Genomic DNA, 23688 nt, shown 5'->3' on the forward strand with positions numbered 1-23688 from the left:
GCAACTTCTCTCTGTCTCCCGAAATTTGTGCAATTCTGAGAATTAAGTCCGAATTCCAAGATCAAAGTTGGAATTTATATTGGAAATAGGGAATTGTGTTTTGTTTTGTTTTAATTCAATTGTTACTCTAATATTTCTTTTTTGTTTGTTTCATGTGAGGGTGTGCTTTACTCCATGCTTGGCAACCAATGACAACTTTCTGACAAAAATGGCAAAATTTGTCCTTGCTGGTATTGTGTTTTCCCTCTCGCCTCATACTGAAACATTTAAATTTGTAATAAATAACGGGCCTTAGTTTTATTTCTCATTACAGGCAGAACAGACTGTCCAGTTTATGCCAAAGCTGAGCTGTTGGCAGACAGATTGGAGTGTTGTCTGCCAAACTTCCAGATCCACAAGATGTCCATTCTCCCAGATGAATGGAAGGTCCTACTTACTATTCAATTGTGCAACATATTTCTATCTTTTTTTTGTGTGTGATTTTCACAAAGTCCTCATTTATGGGCTCGAGTAAACAAGCTTTTGTTGATCCTTGGCAGCAATGGCTGGAGGCCACTTGTAGAAAAAATGGCTGGAAACACAAAGATTCCCCTTTGGTCTGGAGGGAACTGGTGGACCAAGGTGGGAAAGGTATGCTCTTGGGTGGCTTCAGTGAATTCCTGGAGCACTGCCAGGTAGGCCGTGACTCATTGCTAGCTGTGTTCGATCCCCCCCGCCCCCGGGGATGTAGACTGAATTTGAATTCAATGCGTAGGACTACTACGACATCACATCGGACATGAGCGAGGAAGAAATGCGGAGCATTGCGGCGGAGAACCTTGAGGCCAAGATGACCTTCTTGGAAGAGCAAAGGCAGCGGGCGAGCCTCATCAATCCCCTTCACATGCTGATTGGAAGGTCGATCAGAAAAACCCAAAATCCACATTTAACATGTTTAAGGCCTTGACTTTTATTTTGTACTCCATTTCCAGCGCCCTGAGCCCAAAATGTCTCTTCCTGATCCCAAACCTGCTCTCGGGTGAGGCGCTCCCCAGCGTTTCCCTCATCAGCCTCCACCTGCTGGACCTGGACGGGAGCGAGGAGGACCTCCAGCAGCTGAAGAGGGACACTGAAGAGCTGGCGTTCCCTCGTCTCCATCAGGTGATCGTTCACTCGGACGTGCAGCGGGCCTTCCAGAAAGCAGACATCGTCATCCTGCTGGACGACGCCCCCTCCGACAGCAGCGGTCCAGAAGAGGAGGACGAAGACGAGGAGGACGTGGAGAAGAGGAAGGTGAGGAGGATCTCGGAGCGCTACAGGGAGTACGGGCGCATGATCGACGAGGGCGCCAGCAAGGAGGTGAAGGTGATCGTGGCCCCGGACTCGTATGCCAACCTGGCGTGCTCGCTCCTGCTGGAGAACGCGCCGACCGTCGACAGTAGCCGCTTCGTTGCCGTATCCACCCAGCTGGAGAATGAAGCCCGGGCCGTCCTCGCCAAGAAGCTGGACGTGAAAACTTCAGGTGAACCCTCAGAGTGGGTGCAAACCAAAACGGAACAATGTCAAAACAGAATCTGCCCGGAATACGAACAAACTGATCAGCAAGGGCTATGAAAGATACCCCATGGGCATCACTTTTTTATTATTCTCTCTGCTCCAGACGTCACCGACGTCATCGTGTGGGGGAACGTGAGCAGCAGTTTTTACGTCGACCTGCAGAGGGCCAAGGTCTACAACTGCGACGGCGCCATCAGCGGACCCTCTTTCTTTTCTCAACCGGTCCTGAAGATCATTCATGAAAGGTTCGTCTCCTGACTTATCTCACGACACAGATACGCTGCCCTCTGCTGGACGTTTTTGATAGCTGAACAAGCAGAATGTCGCCGTCCATCCATCCGTATTCTATACCTGCTCACTCCTGCACTCTGGGTCACGGTCCTGGTAAAACCTCGGGGCTTCTCTTTTTCCAGGGAATGGTTGGAAACAGACTTTCCAGACTTGGTACGCAGCCAGCGCGCAACCTTGGCATCCAAGACTTCTCGAGCCGCCGCCATGTCGTCCACCAACGGGATCCTCACCATCCTGAAGGCCTGGAACGGCCTCTGTCACCCGGACGAGGTCTTTTCGTTGGGCGTGATGTGCTCAGGTAATGCGCGACCAATCGAAAAGAAATCCTCAATTTTAACCCAGAGGATGATGGTTCAGGGCCACGTGGTCGCACGGTGATTAGCACTGCCGCCTCACAGGAAGGAGGCTGTGGGTGTGATTCCGGGCCTGGAGTTTGCATGGCCTCCTTGTGTCTGCGTTGGTTCTCTCCAGGTTCTCCTGCTTCCTCCCACAGTCCAAATATACGCATGTGGGGTCAATTGGAAGCTTGAAATTGACCGTAGGTGTGTGTGTGAGTGCAAATGGTTGTTTGTCTTTGTTTGTGTCTATGTGGCTCTGCAATGGGTGCTGCCTGCACCCTATGACAGCTGGGCTCGGCTCCAGCAGAGCCCAGTGACCCTGAGATCAGGAAGAGGAGGGTAATGAAAATGGATGGATGGATGGATGACGGTTCACGTGCGATCGTCTCGGGTATCCTCCCTCGTGTCAGGGCACTTCGATCTCCCGGAGGGCATCGTCTTCTCGGTGCCCGTCACCTTCAAGGATGGAGAATGGTCTGTGTTCAAGCGTGTGACCGTCAAAGAGGAGCTGGAGGACAGGCTGCAGCTTCTGGCCAGCGAGATCGCGGAGGTACGTCGGCGGCATAGAGCACCAAAACAACTGTTAAGATGTTTTGCATGAAAGATTTTTTGACATTTTTGTTTTTTCTTTCTTTCTCAGGAAAAAGAACTTGCATCTGAAGATACGAAGAGGACCGAGGACACGGAAGATAGCTGATGACATAATGTAACATGTTCCTTTTTAAAAAGGCTGCCTGCTGTGTTGGTTCTTCTATTAAACAGCATTCGTCTGGTCTTACCTCCACCTGCGACCAACCTCAATTTGACTCACCCAAACTTTCCACACAAAACGTGCGCAGCAACACCTCGGGAGTTTGATTCAGTTTGCTCTTTTATTCTTTCACATGAGGAGTTGCCATCCAAGTTGGACCTCCGTGACACGAGGCGCTTCAGGCCGTCGCCGTTTCCAGATGTAAAAGACCAAACAGAGCGCTTTATGGAAAAAGGAGAAATTAGAAAATATATTCCTTTTTTTTTCTTCGTCTCAAAATTGTACAGTTGACCTTTTCTTTTTAATATAATTTCAGATGCAACATGTTTTTAAAGCGTGTAACACACTACCAGAATACACAAACTAGTTTTTTGTTAATATCTTTCTTTACATCGGTTTCCCTGTACACATGGGTTACTTTATGACATGAGCGCACACCAAAACTGTTAACAATCCCCTGCCTGGCTGGTCATTAAAGTGTTGAATTGACTGGATTAAATTGGCTCATTTCACCTGAAACATTCAAATAGTTTTTTTTTCTTTGTCTTATTTAAACTCACAAAGTGTGCAGTACTGCTGCCGGCTGACAGGAACAATCGAACATAGTGCCGTTTTTTTTTACATGCAGAATATACAGTTATTTTGGAAAGCATCTCTACACTATACACAGGGAGGCGCTGGCTGGAGGAGGAGGAGGGAGGGAGGAGGAGGAGGAGGAGGAGGAGGAGGAGGAGGAGGAAGGGTTAGTACGAGTACGAAGCACGAAGACGGCGCTGGGAGGAGCCCGAGGTCCCGGCAGGTCCCGGCAGCTCCCGGCTGGCGGAGCGGTTTAGTGGAGCTGAATCAGCCCCTCGGACCTTGAACCCGCCAACTGCAAACATTTACGTTTCCAGGTTCATCAGCTGACTGTTTGCAGAATCTGCGCACTACCCAATATCCATTTTTTTTTCTTGAATTCTAAACGCATTTCTTTCCTTTCTTGAAATATTTGAGAACCTCTTCGTCAGGAAAAGAAAAAGACGCAAAAGTAACCAGGAGCGGAAACACCTTCAGGGGGGCGGGGGGCGGAGGAGGGGCAACCAAAGCCCTCAAGACATCAGTGTGATGCATGGCATGCACGGACTTGTCATGGCACTGAGGAGCCTAATTGGTAAAAATCCCAGTGACGACTATACATGTGCTGAGAACTGGGTCGCAAGCCACGGGAAGCCCGATTCTCGCCATCATAACAAAACAAACAAACGAAAAAATTAAAAAGGGAGAGAATCAAAAGCCGACGATTATCGTGCAATGAGCGGAAGGAGGGACTCTCGTGTGGGTTTCCTGCCTGAACTACAACCACGGGGGGGGGGGGCAAAAGACCGATGACACATCCGAATCCACCTAATAATGTAATGAGACTTCAACCCCCGACTTCCTCCCTGGACCCAAACTACTATCACGACCAAAGAGCCACCGGATTAAATAATTTATAGCATATATTAAGTGTTGCATCGACTGTAAATATCAACTTCAGTGACGGGGATGCAGGACCTGATGTGGCGAGATCAGTGGTTTTTCAAAGTGGGCCTCCTTCCAATTCCGTTAAAAAAAATAAAAGTACAAAGTGACACAGTGTTGGACTAAGTGGAGCCGTCTGTGGGTTTGGCTGAATCCTATTGGACGGGAGAAACCCCTCTGGGGGAGGAAATACTGTCGCGCAATGTGTATTCATGGAAGGGGTCGATTTGCATCGTCCCTGGAAACCGACCTGACCTGACAACAGGCTGAGGAGCCCCAAGAAAATTTAAATCCACTGCTGGCAAGACATGTGGCACCAGCAGTGCAGCAGGGCGGTAGCTGATCTGGTGAACCCTTATGATCCCCACGGTTGCCACAAGGGGCACTATCTGGACGAGACCTGAACTCACTGATAGACGTTTTGTACATAGCTTTAACTGTGGATGCCATGTTGCAATGTACAAATAAAAACAAGGACACGGCAGGAAGTGGAGGAGCGGGGGGCGGGCCGGAGGGTTCAAAAGTAAAAATGAAGGGCGAGCTACGACTGCGACTGGTCCTGAGACGACGGGGGCGTCTCCGGGGTTCCGCCCACCGCCTGTCCGTCAGCGCCGAGACCCCGCCCCTCGTCCAGCAGCTCCAGTTCACTTTGGTCCAGCAGCTCAAAGTCCTCCTCCTCCTCTTCCTCCTCATCCTCATCTTCCTCCTCCTCTTCTTCCTTCTCGTCCTCCTTCTCCTCTTCCTTCTCATCCTCCTTCTCGTCGTCCTTCTCTTCGTCGTCCTCCTCGTCGGCCGGTGCCAGCAGCGTGTCCTCCCCGCCGCCCTCCCTCACCACCGGCTCGTCCTCGTCGGGCGGCGTGGAGGCGGGGTCGAGCGGGCCGGGCGGGGTCTCGGCGGGCAGGAACTCTGCCAGTGAGGGCTCCTCGCCGGCGCCCAGCAGGGCCGACAGAGTGTTCTGCACCACGGTGGAGATGGCCGTGCTCACAATCTCCTCGCTCAGCGCCTCCAGGGAGCGCTGAGCGTCCTGGGCCGCCGCCGCCGCCACCACTGCCGCCACCGCCGCCTCCTCCACGGCCTCGCCACCCGGTGGCCGTCCGTGCCCGTTGAAGTGCGTGTTCACAAAGTGCAGCGGGGACGCCAGGTGCTGGATGAGGAGGCTGGCTGGGCTCAGCAGCTCCTCCTCCACCGCCTCCCCCGCACCCACACCCACACCCTCCTCCTCTGCCGGGGGGGCCGCCGCCACAGGGGCCGAGAGCCGCAGCGGGAAGTGAAGCAGGCCCGGCTCGATGGACGGGAACTCCTCCACTGACGGGAACTCGGGGAGGTCCTTCATGTAGGGCTCCTCCGGGTCACTGTGGAAACTCTGCTGGTCCAGATCTGTCGCAGGAAGGAGACGTTCATGAAAACAACAACAAAAACAACAACAACAACGCTTCTCAATTCGTCCGGTTTGCGAAAAATAATGCGCAACAAGACGGACGACTCCCAAACTAAACTTGTCATACAGTTAATAAACGTTTGCCGAGTCAAACTTTTAATTAACCTTTATTTACACTACTAGTCAATAGTGTGGACACGCCCTCTGAACTTAATGTCTTTCTTTCATTCTCATGACTATTGACATTGCAGTTTCTCACTGAAGGCATCAACACTACTATGAACACACATGGAGTTATGGAGGAAACAACAAAATTGTAAAATAACTGAAACACGTTTTATATTTAAATTCTTCAAAATAGCCACCTGTCACTAAGAGCACATTATTGAACATGTTTTTCTTTGCTGCATAATTAAAAATATCTTGCTCATATATTCAATGTATTCAGTATCTATCGGCAAGAAAAACTCCATGGGAAGGTGTGTCCAAACCTTTGACTGGTAGTGTAGTTAGAAAAAAGCACTGAGGTCACGACCTCTTTTGCAAGAGTGAAACCCAGCGAAACAGAAAAGCCAGAACAGCCAGAAGAAAAAAAAAAAACCACGGGAGCAAATTTTCACAGTAACAATTTAAGTAAAGAGAACTTTGTTTGTGGGATTTCCGCTGTCTTTTACTGTTTGCTTGTTTAAAGACAGATAAAGTGTTGAGCTCTGATAATTCCAGCTGGGAATGGAGGCCATTCCAATCCTGAGCTAGGTGACATTCCTGACATTTATTTTGTTTTTTTGTTTTTTTTCACGTAGTCTGATACACAGCTTATATCTTTGCAGCAACATTCCAACTTTTGTTTGACTTCAGCAGCAGGAGGGAAGGGAAAAGTGACTTTAGCCAGCTGATGGCGACTCCATGAAAACATTCAACTCTTGATCATTCAACATTCAACGCTGATTCCTGAAATGTTCTGGGCCTGATCGTGATCTGGCAGCCCAGCAGATGCAGCACTGACTTCAACGCATGGACGGTGTTTTGAATTCCTGCAGGCTGCAAAATCAGACATGTTTTGGCGTGGATGTAAGCTTTACATGTGACTACAAGGGAAAAACAACAGCAGGAATGTCACGTAGCTCAGGATGTTTACCAAAAGGAACCCCGCCCTCCCCCGGTCAGGGGCGGCGGTCGGCACAGGTTTACCTTCCGACAGGTCGGTGAGCTGCGGCGTGGTGGCCCGGGACACCGAGAAGCCGCCGCTCTCCAGGATGGACGCCTCCTCGTCGGACAGCTCCGAGTCGGTGATGGCCATGGCCAGGGCGGTGGTCTTCACGTCCACCTGGGGGCCGAGGGGACCAATCAGAGAATTCCGTCGTTAGCGTGGGCTACTTTCATCAGGTCAGGCCCCGCCCCGGCCCGCATTCCAAACACGTCGTCCAAAAGTGACAGAGTGCGACGTGGCGCTGGAATGCGGCGGTACTCGTCACTCGGCCTCGCACCGCTGACATTCCCACTAAAATAACTGAGGGAGCGAGTCATCGGTGCTGCACAGCAGGATCACTCGCTGCTCGGTTGGTGCTGAGCAAAGGCTCGCAAACATGAAACGCACACGGGCAGAAACGTCCGTCTTTAAAATTCATTTTCCATGCGTACCGTTGGTGCGAAACAGGACAGCTCCTCCTCGCTCTCGCTCTCCGTCTCCGCTCTGGGCTCGTCCCCTTCCTCCGCCTCCTTCTTCACCTCTGCACAAAGGGACACGTGCACGCTCTCAGCCACCGACCAACGAGGAGTGAAGCGGGGTCTCCGCTCGCTTGCATTGACAAAATCTCAAAACCTTTCTGCGCCATTGCATGAAATGTACACAAATTTGGATGCGAAACTCCGCATTGGAGCCACCCTCACTCACTCCGCTTGTCGTGCTTGCGGTGCTCCGTCTCTCCCTTCATGCTGTAGTCCAGCTTCATCAGGATGGGCTCCAGGCCCGTGTACATCCGCTGGATCAGCTCGTGGTAGACCACCAGCGGCCACAGCAGCACGCTGAGCACTGGAGGGAGGGGGTGGGGGTGGGGGGGAGTGAGTAGGCATAATCAGCCTCTTTATCCGACAATCTTCCCGACTGACCGACGGATCGGTTCCATCCTGCAGAATTTACCTATGATGTAAGAGATCATGATCCCCGGCACGTAATGTCCGACCACAGCGAGCACGGAGCAGCCGCTGCACATCATCGCGCAGAACTGAGGGAAAAAAAAAAGCAGGAACAAGAGTTTAGGGTGAAAACCCCCTTCCATGTATTCCCAGATTTTATAACCGGGGGGGGCGGGGGGGGGGAGAACACCGTGGAAATACCTGCAGCCCGTCTGCCTTTTATTAAAGGGAAGTGCCTTTAATTGCCTCTAATGTGACGCTTACAGCAGGTTATGAGGGCAGATGACAGACGGCCTGAAGGTCGAGTCAGCTGGGAGGTTATACAAGCACATCCAGGGCCGTGTCTGATCGCATATTTGAACTGGAAAAATTCCAGTAACTTTCAGTCATGGCTGGAAAAGAGTTTTTTTTTCTCTCTCGCTACTTTTTTTTTGAAAGATCTACACCAACACTTTGGACTTCATTGGATTCAACGGCTTTTCTTTCATTTTCATGACTACTGACATTGTAGATTGTCACTCAAGCCATCAAAACTATGAAACACATATTGAATATTTATTCAACAAGAAAGTGTGACATAACTCAAACAAGTTCTATATTTTAGATGATCTAGAACAGCCACCCTTCATATAAAATATACAGAACATCGCATATTTAGACATTTCTTTCCTTTTGCCACATTAATCCTCATATCTTGATCAAATATTTGATGTCTTCAGTATCTACAGTGTAGAAAGCAGTAAAGAAAAAGAACAAACAGGTGTGTCCAAATTTTTGACTGGTAGTCTACTTCCTGTTTGGCCCGTACCTTGCCGTGGTTCTGTTGCTTGTACTGCAGCATCTCCTGCAGGTAGAGGCAGCAGGTCTGGTAGCTCTCAGCCAGGTGGTGGCTGAGCTCGGGGACGCTCAGCAGGCGCTGCTCCGCCGCCATCGTGTCGCTGCGCACGGGACGACGTGGAAGAACATTCAACACGCAAGACGGAAACACTTCCGCGGACGAAGCTGACCGGCAACTAGCGCCTCGGACGCGGCTGCAAACGTGTCATAAAATCTTAAAAGACAGGCCTCACACTTCTAATCAAACAGAGCACACCCTCCCTTCTCCAAACCATGACACAGGGTAAAGTCATGGCAACAAATTCAGTGTAATTTGCGGCGCAAACGCTACGCACCTCGGGACGGGTTGAGCCTCAGCCGGTTGAACTGTAGCCAGACGGGAGAGAGAGGGAGAGAGAGAGAGAGAGAGAGAGAGAGAGAGAGAGAGAGAGAGAGAGAGAGAAAACACACAATTACATGCAGGTCATGACGCAAGACTGTGTTTGTGACAAACACATGAAATGAAACGGTGGATTTTTTTCATTAGCGTCGGGTCAGAGAGGGCTGAGAAGGTGATTGCAGACAGTTTGCCAGGAGCAACTTTGCCACAATGTGAGGCTGTAGCTCAGTGTCCATGACAGTTTTTCGCAAAGTAAAGGCGATATTTATAAAATTTCGACAAAGTACAATTGTGATTTGCAGGTGTTTCCATTGAATGGTGTGAAGCGCATCAGCCGTAATTCTCGTAAAATCTCGTCCCGCCAGACTCCAACTTTGAGGATGGAGGTAAAAAAAAGTTCTTGTATAAATCTGCATTTCGATGTGGTTTGCTGTCAAGAATGGTTGTTATATTTTTCTCTTTGATTACTTGTAAAAAATATTCCGTCTCCTACTCCGTCCAATCATAACGCGCCATTTTCACTTGAAGTGAACTGGTCACGTGACCCCGTATGTCACGTTTTTCCATGACACTTTTGCGATATTCCTCTATATGGATATGTCTGAAAAACCTCCTCACGAGAGCATCCAAACCTTTTAGCCACATTTGAGAGGTTTTACCAAGTTTAGGTGTTTCCATGCCCAGTTTTGCATTGTGATATTCAGGATTTGTGCAATTCTAGGGCTAATGGAAAGGCAGCTTGTGTTTGATAACATGCAGGATTGCAAACGCTAAGAAACAGCGTTGCAGCAGCAGCAGTAGCAGCGGCTGGGGCCCGGGGAGGCTGCTTAACGTTAATACAATGTAGCTGTGACGTTTTGAAGTAGTTTTGTAATCTTTCCGTCACGGCTTCAGAAGCAGGAAAAGACACAAACCTCACAAAACCTCTTCCCAGAATGCCTATCAGTTACGACTAAAACCCGGCCGGCTGCCTGCTAGCCGCAGGTCTTGAGTTCACAGCAACAGCCGACTGACTGAACGCTCTTTGCAAGAACTTCCATCGCCTCGTCTCTTCATGGAAGGCGTGGGTGTCGAGTTGAAATGGAGAACCATTGTCCCGGTGGCAGCTCACGACTGACCCTGGGGAATCAGGTCTGACAACCTGTCACAACACACTCAGCATGACCCCCCCCAACCCCGCCCCGCAGGACTTACCAGTAATTATAGGCAACTTGGGCTTCCATCTCTCCAGCAGCATGAGCCCCAGCAGGGACACGCTGAGCAGGAACAAAGGCCGCAGGGAGGTGGAGGACAGCAGCCTGGGGAGGAGGACACACAAGTCAATACGGCTAATTTATCCCAGTCACACAAACAACTGAGTGCTTTCCAAGAAGGGATGTCATATCACTGTCTTGTTCTGGGATCATGCTCGGCAGCTGGGTTGGCTACTTAGCAAAGTAGCCTTGTAGCACTCTCTCCATACCACTTTTTAAGGGTCTCTGTCTTGCCTCGGACTCGAAGGCATCTTTATTCGGTCTTGTCTCGGACTGGGCGGGCTGGGGATTTTTTTTTTTTTTTTATCATGACCAGTCAACACTCAGCCAACACTGCAATGACACGATAATAACGGAAAAGAATCCAGCTGCTGCCGTTTTACGCCGTTTGTGACACCCAGAGTGACACCCTGCCTCCTTTATTACTAGTTCATCTATTTATTTATTTTTAATTATTATTTCATGAAGCAAAGCTGTTATTTTAAAAACGGTTCTAAATAGTGAGCAATGCAGCAAAAATGTGAATGAAAAATATTAAAAGATACCTTGCTGAAAAGAGAATTTGCTGTTTGATTTAGACGCAAACTTGAATTTATGAAAGATACCGGTCATTTTCTTCTGTTTTGTTGTTATCTTTCATACATAAAGACTCGGTCTTGTCTTGAACCCTAAATGTCTTTTGCTTGGTATCGATACTCTCTACTCTTGATAATGTCTTGGTCTCGGTTGGTGCGGTCTTGACCACAACACTATAGCAAAGGCCCTGAGCCACACGGCATGACACGAGTGTTTACATGATTCGAGCTCGGTTGAAAGGCAGGACAGGAGCAGCCAACTCCGAAGGAAGCAAGCAACCGACTGACCCGAGCGGTTAGCTGAATCCACCAGCGCCCGAGTGTTACGACCACAGTGACGTTAAAACGCACGCTGTCCGAGCTGTGGTGTCGCGAAAGCGACTTTAAACTCGGTTAGCATCGTCGCTAAAGACGTGTGTGTGAGCGCGCGCGGGGAGGATTAGCTAACTTATCTTGACATTCCCTCGGAATAGCTGTTCGGTCGGTGAGTGGTCGACGATGTTTGCGTCACATTAAAAAAAAAATAGGCAAACGAAAAAGTTGAAGGGGAGGGAGGGCGGTTTAACGTTACATGCGAACTCCCAAGTCCTACCAGAATAAAGTGTTGAGTGTCAGCGCGACGGTGATGCTGTACAGCGGCCTCTCCCACACCAGCAGCCGCTGAAGCCGCAGCAGCAGCGGCTCGTACGGCGCTAGCCAGCCCTGAAGACGCTCCCGCAGGCGGACGAGCTCCGGGTTGGCGTCCCCGCCGACCTGCTCCGCGGTCCCCGCCGGGAAGAGAGCCTCCAGGCCCACCGACGACGCCGAGGTTACCGAGGGGCGTCTTCGTGCCTCCTCACCGCTCGCCATGTTTGTTTCTCCCCCCCTACTTTGTTATGTTGTTTTGGATATCACGGGGTATGCGGGCAAGGCGAAAGGCGTCAAGGGTTGAAAGGCTGGAATTGTTGAGCTTCCGGTTTGAGCTTTCAAAGTAAAATGTTACTGCCACCCCCGGCCTCTGTTACGCAACATTTTCGAGGGGCTGAGCTCTTTGTGACTTTGAAACCCTAACTGTAGAACTATTGGTGTAAACCAGTGGTTCTCAGGCTCCCTCTGTCATGCGCCCCTTTGGAGGAAGAAAAACCCCACCCTGACAAAATGGTGACAAAATGGGCTGTTTTCAACTTTATTGAAACAACATTACAAAATAACATTCCTCTCAACTGTTTTAGTAATTTCTGTTGTGCAAATAACTTTCAACATTCAGTTCACTTTTCCCTTAGTAATTAATGTTGTGCAAATAAACAACAGCAAACCTCACCTCATGTTTCACAACTCCCACTACATGACTCAGCACCCCCGAGGGGGGCCCCGTCACCCACTTTGAGAAACACTGGTGTAAACGCAGTTTTAAAAAATATATATATTTGATGAGTAGTAATATAATAAAGAGCTAACATTTTGCTGACATAGAGGCTACTTGTCTGTAAATGCATAGTTTTTGAAAAGCTAATTGCCAATAAAAAAGTGACCACAGCTTTAAGACTGTATTTGTAAAATTTATTTTACAAATAAAACAACAAACGAACGAAATTTACACGGATAGTACCATAACAATTGCAGCCTAAATTTACCAATCGGCATAAATCGAGCCGAATGGTATTTTACTTTGAAATCCCTTTAAACCTGCGACTACATTCTAAAAGACGAATGGGAACCTGACGTTCCAATGACACAGATGGGCGGGTGGATCACACGGCCCGTCACGGTTGAGGACATAGACATAATCAATGAAGGAAAAGACTATAGTCACGTGCTTTCTCGTGTGAGAAGAAGGCCCAATTCCAAACAGTTTGGCTTTGACACGTTGCCGACGACTGCTGTTTTCAGTTCATCATTATAAAAGCACACTGTCGCCACAGTCCGTGTGCTGCACAGTGACGGAAATGCAAAGGTAGCCGTAATCAACACGAAGTGCAGATGCACATTTTTAAATAAAGAAATAAACAGGTTTTCAGTAAACATGTCGACCCTTTTGATCCTCTGCAAGCCAATATGGACACTTTTACAAATCACCATGTGATCAAACCCCTTCACCCCCCCGCCCCCCCTCGTTGCCCCCACCACTGTTCCTTGAACGTCACAGAAGACGTCTTTACGTGAAACAGCAGCGCACGAGGGTGAATCTGTCAGTTTCCTGCCTCGAGCTCGCTCTTCTCAAAGTTGATTTCTGAAAGACAGGAGTGAGAATGACTTAGCAAATACTGCAGGGGGTGCGCTGAACTACTAATGCAAGGCAAAAACAAACAGACGAAAAGCGCAAGCGGGGGAGGTGGTGCAGGCACAACTGGTGGATTTGAAGACAAGTCTGGAGACTGGGAACAACACGACAGAGTGGAGTTGGCGGGGGTGGGGGCGTTGAAGACATTTTTTTGGGGTGGGGTGGGGTGGGATGAAAGGCTCCAGGGGGCCTACCTGGCTGGGTACATGGCCAGGAGTCAAGTCTACCCCAGGTAGTTAAGGAGGAATGTGGAGCCCTTTTTCCCATGATGGTGCTACGAGAAAAGGGCTTCAATACCTGCAGGTGTCAAGACCATGGCCTGCAGCAGGTCAGACAGAGAGATGATGCCCCTCACTATGTCAGCCCTGTCCACCAGGACCAGCCGATGGACCTGGGCGAGACGAGAGAATTGTGAATGTAACGCCCCGGGGGTCTCTGAACCTACCCGGCGCCTACCCGCTCTACCTCAGCTTTGACGATGCGGTCTATGACGGTATCCAAGGTTTCGTCGGGGTAGCACTTGATCACGCCCTCGATGAAACACATGCGCCTGCGGGAGGCCTCCTCCATGGTCATGTCCAGGTTGTTGTAGGTCTTCTGGGCGGCGAGGTTCTGCGGCGGAGCGGACGGCGAGGGCGTTAGGGTGCACGGAATTGACACGCGAAGAACGTCGCACCCCCTCCTAGATCTGAGAGAACGGCGTCGCACACTTACTGTGGCGGCGTTTCCGTGGGCAGCCACCCTTCTTCATGCAGGGGACACCTGCGGTGCTGACGCGCTCATAGAAACATACATCGCCTTTCTGACTGTCACGATTTTATTTAAATTCACGTTAAAGTGTTTGTGTAAACTTAATCTTGAGTTCAAGTTCGGCAACAGAACAAACAAAAACAGAGCTATCGTGAGCCAATATGGCTCTGCCTTGTTTAATTAGTCAAAAAACCCACACACCTGTCTCTTGCTCCTCTATATGGCAGGCAAGGGAGCACTTCATAAATCATACTAAAGTTAAAGTCGAACTTAGTTTCATTTATGATTTCAAAGATATAACACAATATTATTTATAATAACAATAATTACAGTTTATGAACAAAATCAGTGCAATGGCTCTAATACTTACAATCACGTCGAAGCGCGAGTAGAGAGACACCACTTTGCCTGTGAACAGAGGGAGTCACCGCAACACGCTCTTACACCAGAACTGGACCTGGGACTGGCACTTGAATTTGGTGTATTTTCAGGACCCACCTTCCTCATCCACTACAGGCAGCGCAGACACTCGCCTGTCCACGAAAATGGAAAGTGCATCCTGGAGCGTTTGCGTTTGGCGGACAACGGCGATGTCCCTGAAAGTTCCGATTCCGAGCTCCTGGATCTGCTTCCAGACGAAGGCGGGCTTGGGAACCCTCTTCCCCTGTCGACGGGGACACAACGTGAATAGACGAAGGATTTGGAATTGATGACGGACCCACTTGGACCCGCTCAGAGGAGGTTTCTCTCTTACGAATATGTGGAGGAACTTGAGGATCCTCTTGTGGGTCAGAATGTGCAAGACGTTGCCGGACACGGGGTCGATGACGGGCAGCCGGTGTATCTTGTGCTTGAGTAAGGAGTAGATGGCTTCAAAGAGGCTGAAGGGATCGGGGCACAAGGAGATAGTTATGTGCATATCGACATTTTTTATCGATATATTGATCACTAATCAGAGTCAAATTTTGTACCAATAATTTTAAGAAAATATCAATACATGTTTTTATTTTTGACCACAGCTGCAGTGCCTACTGTAACACACCAAAGCCCACTGCAAATTTTATGGCTCAAACATTTTCTTCAATTGTTTTTAATTTTTTGTAGTCGTATACCGCAATATCAACCCCAAAAATATTGATTATCGTATCGAATTTGAAACATATGTTATTGACCATCACTAGAAGGAGATGCTGGCTGGTTGGCCAGAGGCGAAAGCAATCGTCAACGGTTGCGAAACATTGGGAAAGGTCACCTGGCCTCTGGAGAAATGCTGATGAGGAAACGACTGGCGCACTGCAGATAGACATCTGGACAGAAAGGGAGAGCTTGAGTCGGGGCGGGATCAGGTGGCGATCGCCGCCTGGCAACGCCGCCGCCGCCGCCCGCACTTTACTTTGAAATGAGTCACCTCTCCATGTCTCAATCTTGTGGTTCTCCAGCTCGTACATTTGGACCTTGAAAGGGGGGGAAACTCCAGTGTCAGGTTATGACGCTACGTGGGAAGGGAAAGAGCAGGCCCCGCCCCCCAAAAAAAACAAACAAACAAACACACAAAGAAACACAAAAATTACATCTGGTAAACCTTTTCTGTCTGCATGGCGACACATCGATGAGTCAGTGTTGGCAAGATGGCTTTGCAAATTGTTTACAACAAGTTACCCTCGTTACAATGTCACGATTTCAATGACTTTATCAAAATAATGCAACACTGGATGGAATGGAACACGGTGGCGCAGTGGTTAGCGCTGCCGCATCACAGCAAGAAGGTCGTGGGTTCGATTCTGGGGCCCGGGCCTGGGACCTTTCTGTGTGGAGTCTGCATGTTCTCCCTGTGTCTGCGTGGGTTCTCTCCGGGTTCTCCGGCTTCCTCCCACACTCCAAAAACATGCATGTGAGGTCAATTGAACACTCTAAATTGTCCGTAGGTGTGCATGTGAGTGTGAATGCTTGTTTGTCTCTATGGGGCCCTGCGATGAACTGGCGACTTGTCCAGAGTGTCACCCTGCCTTCGCCCTAAGACAGCTGGGAGAGGCTCCAGCAGACCCCCGTGACCCTGAGCTCAGGAAGAAGCAGGTATAGAAAATGAATGAATAAATGTTCTCGACTGTTTAGACCTGACAGTGTTGAGCTTCCAGCAGTACTCAAAACAGATGTGAAATGCCAGATCAGTCATGAGGTTCAACGTGAACATCTTGGAGGTCAACAACATCAACAACCAAGAGGAAACCGTGCAAAGCAACTAAAATTAAATCCTAAAACACAAAGTTCAGCCTTTTTTGTTAAAGTTGACCAGATGTAACAAAAAATTGTAATCATGAACATTTCCGAAAGGAACTGCAGTTTGATTTTTTCCAGTAATGTAATGGATTACAATGATGCTTAGTTTGTGATTAAACGACATACCAACATTACATGTTTGTCCCCAACACTGTCCACAAAACCAGTGTGAGTTGTTGGAAAACAATCATGCTCACCAAGGGAGACTTGTAATAGCAGTGCAGGATGTTGATGAAATCTGTGATGGTCAGCATGCCTGCGGAAGGAGGGAGGATTTACATTGTCGTGGCTGATTTGTTGCTATGTGGTTAATCCACCTACTCACCCACAAACCTCTGCGACTTGTTGTCCCACAGCGGTGCAGCCCTCAAGCCGTTTGCAACCAGCGCAAAGAAGGCCTTTTTCACCTCGGGGGGTGGGGGGAGGGGGGGGGGGGGCAGAAAAAATGAAAGAAAAATCATTTTGTTTTAGTTTTTAAAAGTTGTGAGGGTTCACACGGGACTCACTTGCAGCGTGGTATCAAATATGACCAGTTTACAGCTGGTTGGAATGGCGTCGTAGCAGCAGTGGCTCTTCATGAAGTTCATGTAGACCGTGGCGTCGGCCTCTGCGTGGGGATATCGTTTCCCCGACGGTGAGCAGCGAGCGACAACGAACGGCACGGGAGAGCACAGACAAGACACACAACACACACGCCACGCACCTTGTTTCTGCGTCTGCGGCCTCTTCTTGGAGAAGGACACCTACGGCACAGCGAACAGACAGTCTCCACATGACCTCATCCAAAACACCAGCACCGGCAGCACCAGGACCAGCGCCAACTTCCTCCAATAACAAAACAACATACCACCTTCAAGTGGGGCTCCATTGTTGTCGTCGCCGCGCGTCCATTAAAAACAGATAATCCACTTTTCAGCAGCCTCCTCGCAACCGCTGGTGACTCCACTTCGGTTTGTTGCCCCTGTTCCTGTGGAGCAGTAGGGGTCTATATTAGGAGCTTCTGAGTGGTATGCAACTGGGAGGGGTGCATATGTGTGTGTGTGTGTGTGTGTGTGTGTGTGTGTGTGTGTGGTCGGGGGGGGGGGTTGGCCCAGGGTCCTACTTTGGTGGGGAGAGGGAATTTGGGGGTGCGGGGGGGCACTTTGCTTCAGCCAAGGATAAACAACTGTCAGTGTGCTTTATGATAACAGGCAGTCATCACTTTGTCTTTTGAGCGCACTTGATTTTTTTTTTTTTTTTTTATGTCTGCTGGATCGTGTTCCAGTGCCATTTTTGGACCCGCGAACCACTGAAGAAGAGCTGAGGGGAAGGAAAGTCCAAACACACAACAGCTGATTTGATTTGACGGGGGAAACGATCGTTCCAGAGACAAAAATCCTGTCCCGCCTTGATGAAATGCCAGCGGCCGCATTCAGCAGAGGTCTCGACAGCCCGCCAAGTCAGAGGTGTCAAACTCTGGCCCGCAGCATCATTATATGTGGCCCACGAGGGAATTCAAAATCACTGCTCGAGCTGCTATTACAGCACATGAACCGCTAATACCACAAATACTACAAATCCCTGAACGCTCTGCTGGTATTTTGGTGCGTCAATTAGGACGGGACGTTCATTGAAGGATATTATTATGACTAGATTGGTTTACTTGGTTATTTTATTTTTAAGTGTGTTATTAGCCCGTGGAAAAAGGTTACGGTTGAAATTTAAATCGTAAGGTTGCAAATAAATTTTTAATTTGAAATTAAATTTTGCATGTGTGCAATATTACGTTATTTACTGTACAGTATTTATTAAGTTTTGCTTGATACACACTCAGGTTGAAGCAAAACTGGTTTGGGTCCATATCAAAAGGTCCACCGTCATATCTGGAGGAAGATTCTTCTTCAATAAATATCAATGTTGGTATTGATAATAATCCACATAAAGTCAGGTAAGAAAAGCATTTTATTATGAGCCGTTTTCCTTTCTACACATTGTGCAAGATTTTGCATTCTAAAACATGTACAAAATGTTCAGATGTTGTGCTTCAAAGTGTACAAAAGTTAGTTTTTTTCCCGACAGACAGGAGTAATGTCTGATGTCTGGTAACGAGACAAACCTCCCGGGGAGAAAATCCTGTCCCGAGTATGTACACGAGACATTTACATGTTCCTTTGGGATTATGCGACAATAGAAAAAAAAAAAAAAAGCGGGTTGGGGGATGGGCCTTTTCGCCTTAAATGGGTGAAAATTTGGTTTGTTCCAAAAACAAGAAGTCAAGCAAACCCCATAAAGCCTCGCCATCCTCGCAGACCTTCATCCCTTTTTAGGCTGGAAAACAAGCTCACTTTTGGCGGAACAACACCCTGTTATACAAGTCAACTCAAAATCTGCATCCCAACCAACAAAATAACAGAAAAAAACCCAAAATGCTTGAATGAGAGGAGCGGTGTTTTTGCAGTTAACAGAGGGATGGGTTCAAACTTTCTCAGTAACACGAAAAGTGATATACAGTGATACTAAACTCAGTGCTTGCTGCGTGAGAGAACTGGATGACCAATATCAGATGCGTAAAAATAAATACAGAGACGGGAAGCAGCGCTGGGAAGGCCGGCGCGTCGCCAAAGTAAACTGGTTGACTCCCTTTTTAGCCGAGAGACATTTATCTTCAACTCTCAGACCTTTTGGGGTTGCGATAGTCTTCCAACTGTGCACGCGTCGGGAAACAAAAAGCCACGGCCGCCCAACATTTCTTACGAAGCAGAAGCAAGCAGGCGACTGTCAGCGCTCGGCTTCGGACGCCTTATTAGCTTAACAATTCACTAATGGCTGCAAGCAATGCGGTTTCACTCCAACAAACTCTTCATTCAGAAGTATTGACACATTATTATTAATCTGGTAACCTGACGGAACGGTTTCTCTCACCCCCACCACCATGACTTAGGTCTGCACCTTCAAACTGCGACTTCCCAAACGTTTCGAAAACACATCAAATCGACCTGACGGCCGCAAAAAATCCCCCTCTGCGCTGAGGAGCAAAGCAAGTAGTATGAAAACTAAAAACTCACTACTTTTTTTTTTTGCAGTAGTGAAGCTCAAGTAACTTTCAGGGACGTGGAGGAGCGAACTGATGAGCGTGATTTGATAAAGTGATGGTTTGGGTTTCCGGGGATTCCGTGCGGTAGACTTCCGCCTCTTAGCCGGGCATGAGCAGCGCCTGGCCCTTGTCCACGTGCAGCAGCGACTCGGGGCGGCAGAGTCCCAGTCTGAGGGGCGAAAACACGCGCAGGCATGAGTTCAGACTCTGCTCCACGCCTCCGTAGAGGCTGGCAGTCAGGCGGGGTGCGAGGTGCTGAGGGCGAGCCGAGGCCGAGGTGTTGCCGTTCTGGCACTGTGGGGAGGGGAGCGACGCCAGGTAGGAGGCGGGACAGCGGCTGCGTTGCTCAGCCTCTGACTCCGCGTCGGCCTCGGGACGCCCGCCACCCACGGAGGCCAGGAGCGAACCCCAGAGGCACAGCAGCGAAGTCTGAGACACCGGCGACGGCGAGCGACGCGATTGGCCGGCGTCCACCGAGTCCGTCCGGCAGCTCAGGCTCTGGTTGGTCAGGACGCAACGGCGCAGGTCCTGGGCCGAGGGCGGGGCTTCCGGGTTCAGGCGGGAGGTGTCGGCGGGGAGCCGGTGGGCGTGGCCGACGTCGGTCAGGGGCGGAGTCAGCGGGGGTCCGCATCTGGATTGGCCGAGCTGGTGCAGCACGGCGCTGGTGGCGATGAGACCGGCCACGCCGGTCAGGTAGATGAGGCCGAGCATGCAGGAAATCTGAGGAGGGGGGAGGGGGGTGGGGATAAAGACAGGGAGTTGAAGTTTGACTTTTATGTGATTTCGTCTCGCTGTCGTGAGAAGCAGCGAGAAGTGAAACGCGAGAGGCCCGGTGCGACACCTTGGAACAGCTGGCAAGTCAAAGTGTACAGTAGGTGTTCATTACTTGAACAACATGAAGAGGAGCGAGCTGCTCCCCTTCCTCTCACAGCTTCGGGGTCATAAGGGCCAAAAAATAGAAAGGGTTCAATTTATGATCGTTCCCTGATCATCACACCACTGTTGCAAGGTCTTGCAGGATGAACACGGCGTTAGATTCCTGTTCCTAATAAAATGCATTGCCGTCATTCAACTCACACGACCAGTCCAAAGTCTGGACGCACCTGTTTCTTCTTTATCTTTACTACTTGTACTACTGTAGATACTGAAGACATCGAATATATGAGCAAGATATGTGGATTAATGTGGCAAAATAATCAAATGTTAAATGCCTAAATATGTTCCGTTATACAGGGGGGGTGCAAAAGTAGGTAAACAGTAGCAGCGCATTAGTGTCATGATTCTTCATTCATCAGAATCAATAGCATATTAAATTAGTTGGCCTCATTTTAAAAAAATCTTTTTTGGTGTCATTAATCATAACCATTTATCATAACTAATAAAAATGCCTCTACTTCTATATCACCTTATATCTTCTTTGCAGATAAAACGGCAAGTTAACCATGGCTAATAATTTGAATGACGAGCAGCGCAAATTGATTTTAAAGCAATACTGGAAGGCAGAGACACAATAGTGAGCGTGTAAAAGAGCGATGGAGAGAAACCTTTGCAACGCCTCCGAGGCTCATAATTTATCAACTACGTGACAAGTTTGAGCATACAGGAAGTAACCACGACGCACCAAAGGGTGGTCGACCAATAACGGTACGCCAGAGAATGCACTGACGGTCGCACGGGCATTCATCCAGAACCCACAGAAATGAAACGCAGGGCGTCGTCTGCACTTGGTGTTGAACGCAGATCATTGGGTTGCTTTCATAACTGTATCCCGACTTTTGCAGCCCCATGTTTATATTTTATCTGAAGGGTCTAAAGTCTGAAGGCATCTAAAATACAAAAGTTGTTATTATTAGTCATTTCACACTTTTTTTTTTTATTGAAACCATATTCCATATGTGTTCATTCATAGTCTTGATGCTTTGAGTGACAATCTACAATGTAAATAGTCATGAAAATGAAAGACAAACCATTCAATCAGAAGTGTGTCCAAACCCTTGACTGGCAGTGTATATAAATGGTTGCAGATCAACCTTCAACTCCTTCTCACCTTGGTAAAGTGCTGGTAGATGGCGGTCAGAGCTTGACTCCACGCCGAGTGCTCCATCAGGACGCAGAGGTCGGTGTAGGTGAACCAGCCACGTTTCATCCCCTGCCGCTCGGCAATGCTGGGAGACGCACAAGCAGCATTTTTACCACCAGCGTTTTCGTGAGCAGATGCAGGTTGAGTTGACTCATAAAATAGTGCCAGCAGACGTCATTTTACTCCAGCATAACACAGACAAACGCCCACCTGGTTTCCAGTTGACTTAGTATGTCAAAAAAGTCCTTTGCGTCCGTGAAGAGGCTCCACTCCTGCAAGATAAAACAGAAACAGGAAATTCCATCTTACAATGTAAACTGCACCGCAATGTATGCAATAATAATTAAAACAAAACAAAATAAAAAACACACTTACAATGGCGTTCAAGAAGTTCATCTCCAGGTTGTTGACAGTTTTGACATCCAGCTTCCCCGCTGCTCCCCACTCATCGTTGAAAACCTCCTCCTCCTCACCTTCGTCGTACAGGTACTTGCTGGCGACCATCTAACCCAAACAAGAAGGAAAAAAAACACGTCGGCTTAAGAAAAGCACACAAGGTGCTCTGGCAGCGAAGGAAAAGTCAACGGTGTCAGGGGCCCATTGTCAGGAGGGCAGCCGGCACACTAGAAATAACGCAAGACGCATTTAGAATGACCTATGAACCAGCGTGCACATACCATGGAGATCAGGAAAAGGTCAGAGGAAGAGATCTTCTGGAGGTATTCAGGGTTTCTGTGTCGGAGCCGTTCAATGTAAACCAGAGCCAGCATCATGGCGCATGGAGAGATACATGCCTCCCTGCAGGGGTGAAACACATGCAAACGAATAAAAAACACTTTCCGCTCTGGATATACCAGGTTAAACATCCTGCGATCTGCACAAATCTGCAGCGTGCAACTGCACCAACCTGGACACATGTGCAGCGTATTTCTTGTGGAGCTTACGGATGGGGCTCGGCGCGGACTTATGGAAGAATTCAACTGCAATGTCTGCAAGTGGGAAACACACGTGATCAACAAAACAGCGTTATCACAGCCGCAGAGTGCGAGTTGTGGGGGACAAAGCTCACCTGTCACGGGACAGGAAAGGGCATCCAAAGACACGTCCTGGTCCAGGCCGTAGTACAGTCGTTTTCTCACTCGTTTCGATAACCTCTGATGTCCAGGGAGAAACTGTGAACACAGCGACATTAGCAACAGGCGACAGCCAAACGCTACACCACCGGCTGTGGTTTCTTTCTAACGGCGCAGTTATTTTGACGGGGGTGACAGACGAAACGCAGTAATAAACACACGTCATAAAAGTGCAAATTACGTAGAATTTTACAGAGTTACACTACTGGTCAAAAGTTTGGACACACCCTACTTATGTATTTTCTTTTTCATTCTCGTTGCTATTGATGTTACAGTTTCTCACTGAAGGAATCAAAACTACGTATGAACACACATGGAATTGTGTAGGAAACAATGAAAGTGTAAAATAACCATAACACGTTTTAATGGACAGAAACGGCGTTTTTAAAAGAATGACGTAATGGTAAAAACCCAGCGAACACCGTGTCCTCAACTTTAATGACATCGACTTTGTTAGCTATTGGCTAATAAGCCAAAGACAGCAGCCAATCCCACGTGCTGCTTATCAAACGGCACGGTTGTGAGATTCGGGACAAATTACCCCGTTGATAACTCAAGGTCAGCCAACTTTACGCGCTGACTTGCGAGCCACACATCCAATTTGGCGACAGCCGCCAACGTCAACCTGAACGGCGAAGCGCCAGCTTAGCATTAGCTTCCGGAGTGTGTTGACTTGAGCCTGAAGCGGCGTTAAATGTCCGTTCCCGTGTAAACATACCGTGAATTCCTGGAAGTCCGAGAACTGAAACGTCTTTTCGTTAAACAAGGCGTCGAAATCCATTGCTACAAAACGCCGAGCTGAAAAGAAAAGAAAAAACGACTGTTGCGGCCTGGCCGTCCCGCCCCGCTTGGCTGTCTGGCTGGTGGCTAGTCGAGCTCGGCTAACACAACACGGCCGAGATAATCTGTGACGACACAAGCCACCTTGTTTTTACCGCGCCCCCCGCTCTTTCTTGTTCCGAGACACGACGAGAGGGGGCGCTCTAGCGAAAAGTTACGCAACCGCCGTCGACTCCACAGTCCATTTGTCGCTCTGATGTTTTCAAGGCGGCTCGTTTGGAGAGAACATTTTAATGCTCGGAAGAAGCGAACCGCGTAGCAAATTTACGCAAGATTAAAGGAAATACTTTAAAGTTACAGC

At 48.8% G+C, this 23688-nt stretch overlaps 4 protein-coding genes across 11 annotated transcripts; 1 reads left to right on the top strand and 3 right to left on the bottom strand.

Annotated features, from left to right (window-relative positions):
* Positions 1–8: 8 nt before the first annotated feature.
* On the top strand, positions 9–3568 carry mdh1b (malate dehydrogenase 1B, NAD (soluble)). The gene is made up of 9 exons (XM_076016614.1): positions 9–230; positions 314–426; positions 540–674; positions 755–897; positions 972–1501; positions 1640–1781; positions 1950–2125; positions 2576–2715; positions 2806–3568. The coding sequence occupies exons 1-9, from the start codon at positions 209–211 to the stop codon at positions 2860–2862; spliced, it is 1458 nt and encodes a 485-aa protein (XP_075872729.1). The 5' UTR covers positions 9–208; the 3' UTR covers positions 2863–3568.
* On the bottom strand, positions 3019–11961 carry retreg2 (reticulophagy regulator family member 2). Of its 2 annotated transcripts, none has more exons than XM_076016589.1 (9): positions 11567–11961; positions 10341–10444; positions 9103–9133; positions 8739–8868; positions 7935–8019; positions 7689–7826; positions 7436–7524; positions 6986–7121; positions 3019–5793 (listed from the first exon to the last, which is right to left on the bottom strand). In XM_076016589.1, the coding sequence occupies exons 1-9, from the start codon at positions 11821–11823 to the stop codon at positions 4958–4960; spliced, it is 1806 nt and encodes a 601-aa protein (XP_075872704.1). In that variant the 5' UTR covers positions 11824–11961; the 3' UTR covers positions 3019–4957. The 2 variants fall into 2 exon arrangements, with proteins under 2 accessions (XP_075872704.1, XP_075872715.1); XM_076016600.1 differs by lacking the exon at positions 11567–11961 and adding an exon at positions 10945–10967.
* A 164-nt stretch (positions 11962–12125) lies between these two features.
* On the bottom strand, positions 12126–17244 carry prkag3a (protein kinase, AMP-activated, gamma 3a non-catalytic subunit). 7 transcript variants are annotated; one of them, XR_012925747.1, is made up of 13 exons: positions 17109–17225; positions 16965–17004; positions 16768–16868; positions 16587–16668; positions 16459–16517; positions 15393–15438; positions 15237–15291; positions 14739–14865; positions 14483–14648; positions 14355–14392; positions 13700–13846; positions 13429–13625; positions 12126–13183 (listed from the first exon to the last, which is right to left on the bottom strand). XR_012925747.1 is itself a non-coding variant. In XM_076016643.1 (13 exons), the coding sequence occupies exons 1-13, from the start codon at positions 17127–17129 to the stop codon at positions 13143–13145; spliced, it is 1017 nt and encodes a 338-aa protein (XP_075872758.1). In that variant the 5' UTR covers positions 17130–17225; the 3' UTR covers positions 12126–13142. The 7 variants fall into 7 exon arrangements, 4 of the variants coding, with proteins under 4 accessions (XP_075872758.1, XP_075872749.1, XP_075872742.1 ...); XR_012925746.1 differs by having other exon boundaries at positions 15378–15438; XM_076016643.1 differs by having other exon boundaries at positions 13532–13625.
* A 940-nt stretch (positions 17245–18184) lies between these two features.
* On the bottom strand, positions 18185–23560 carry cnppd1 (cyclin Pas1/PHO80 domain containing 1). Its single transcript, XM_076016915.1, has 8 exons — positions 23266–23560; positions 22484–22586; positions 22322–22403; positions 22092–22212; positions 21790–21918; positions 21625–21686; positions 21382–21499; positions 18185–20054 (listed from the first exon to the last, which is right to left on the bottom strand). The coding sequence occupies exons 1-8, from the start codon at positions 23326–23328 to the stop codon at positions 19434–19436; spliced, it is 1299 nt and encodes a 432-aa protein (XP_075873030.1). The 5' UTR covers positions 23329–23560; the 3' UTR covers positions 18185–19433.
* Positions 23561–23688: the final 128 nt, after the last annotated feature.

This window comes from Nelusetta ayraudi, unplaced genomic scaffold (genome assembly GCF_046127955.1).
Source record: "Nelusetta ayraudi isolate G7.1 ecotype Tasmania unplaced genomic scaffold, CSIRO-AGI_Nayr_v1 ptg000006l, whole genome shotgun sequence".
Lineage (NCBI taxonomy): Eukaryota > Metazoa > Chordata > Actinopteri > Tetraodontiformes > Monacanthidae > Nelusetta > Nelusetta ayraudi.

Excerpts from the sequence above, each read along its gene's own strand:
- mdh1b (XM_076016614.1), top strand. The coding sequence starts at position 209 with ATGGCAAAATTTGTCCTTGCTG. Across the intron at positions 231-313 it reads GGCAAAATTTGTCCTTGCTG|GCAGAACAGACTGTCCAGTT; the intron begins GTATTGTGTTTT and ends TTCTCATTACAG. Across the intron at positions 1,502-1,639 it reads GCTGGACGTGAAAACTTCAG|ACGTCACCGACGTCATCGTG; the intron begins GTGAACCCTCAG and ends TCTCTGCTCCAG.
- retreg2 (XM_076016589.1), bottom strand. The coding sequence starts at position 11,823 with ATGGCGAGCGGTGAGGAGGCACGAAGACGCCCCTCGGTAACCTCGGCG. Across the intron at positions 7,827-7,934 it reads CATGATCTCTTACATCATAG|TGCTCAGCGTGCTGCTGTGG; the intron begins GTAAATTCTGCA and ends CCCTCCCTCCAG. Across the intron at positions 5,794-6,985 it reads GCTCACCGACCTGTCGGAAG|ATCTGGACCAGCAGAGTTTC; the intron begins GTAAACCTGTGC and ends TTCCTGCGACAG.
- prkag3a (XM_076016627.1), bottom strand. The coding sequence starts at position 17,129 with ATGGAGCCCCACTTGAAGGTG. Across the intron at positions 17,005-17,108 it reads TGGAGCCCCACTTGAAGGTG|GTGTCCTTCTCCAAGAAGAG; the intron begins GTATGTTGTTTT and ends GCTGTGCCGTAG. Across the intron at positions 14,866-15,236 it reads AGCATTTCTCCAGAGGCCAG|CCTCTTTGAAGCCATCTACT; the intron begins GTGACCTTTCCC and ends CGATCCCTTCAG.
- cnppd1 (XM_076016915.1), bottom strand. The coding sequence starts at position 23,328 with ATGGATTTCGACGCCTTGTTTAACGAAAAGACGTTTCAGTTCTCGGAC. Across the intron at positions 21,919-22,091 it reads ACCTTTTCCTGATCTCCATG|ATGGTCGCCAGCAAGTACCT; the intron begins GTATGTGCACGC and ends TGTTTGGGTTAG. Across the intron at positions 20,055-21,381 it reads TCTACCAGCACTTTACCAAG|ATTTCCTGCATGCTCGGCCT; the intron begins GTGAGAAGGAGT and ends CCCCCTCCTCAG.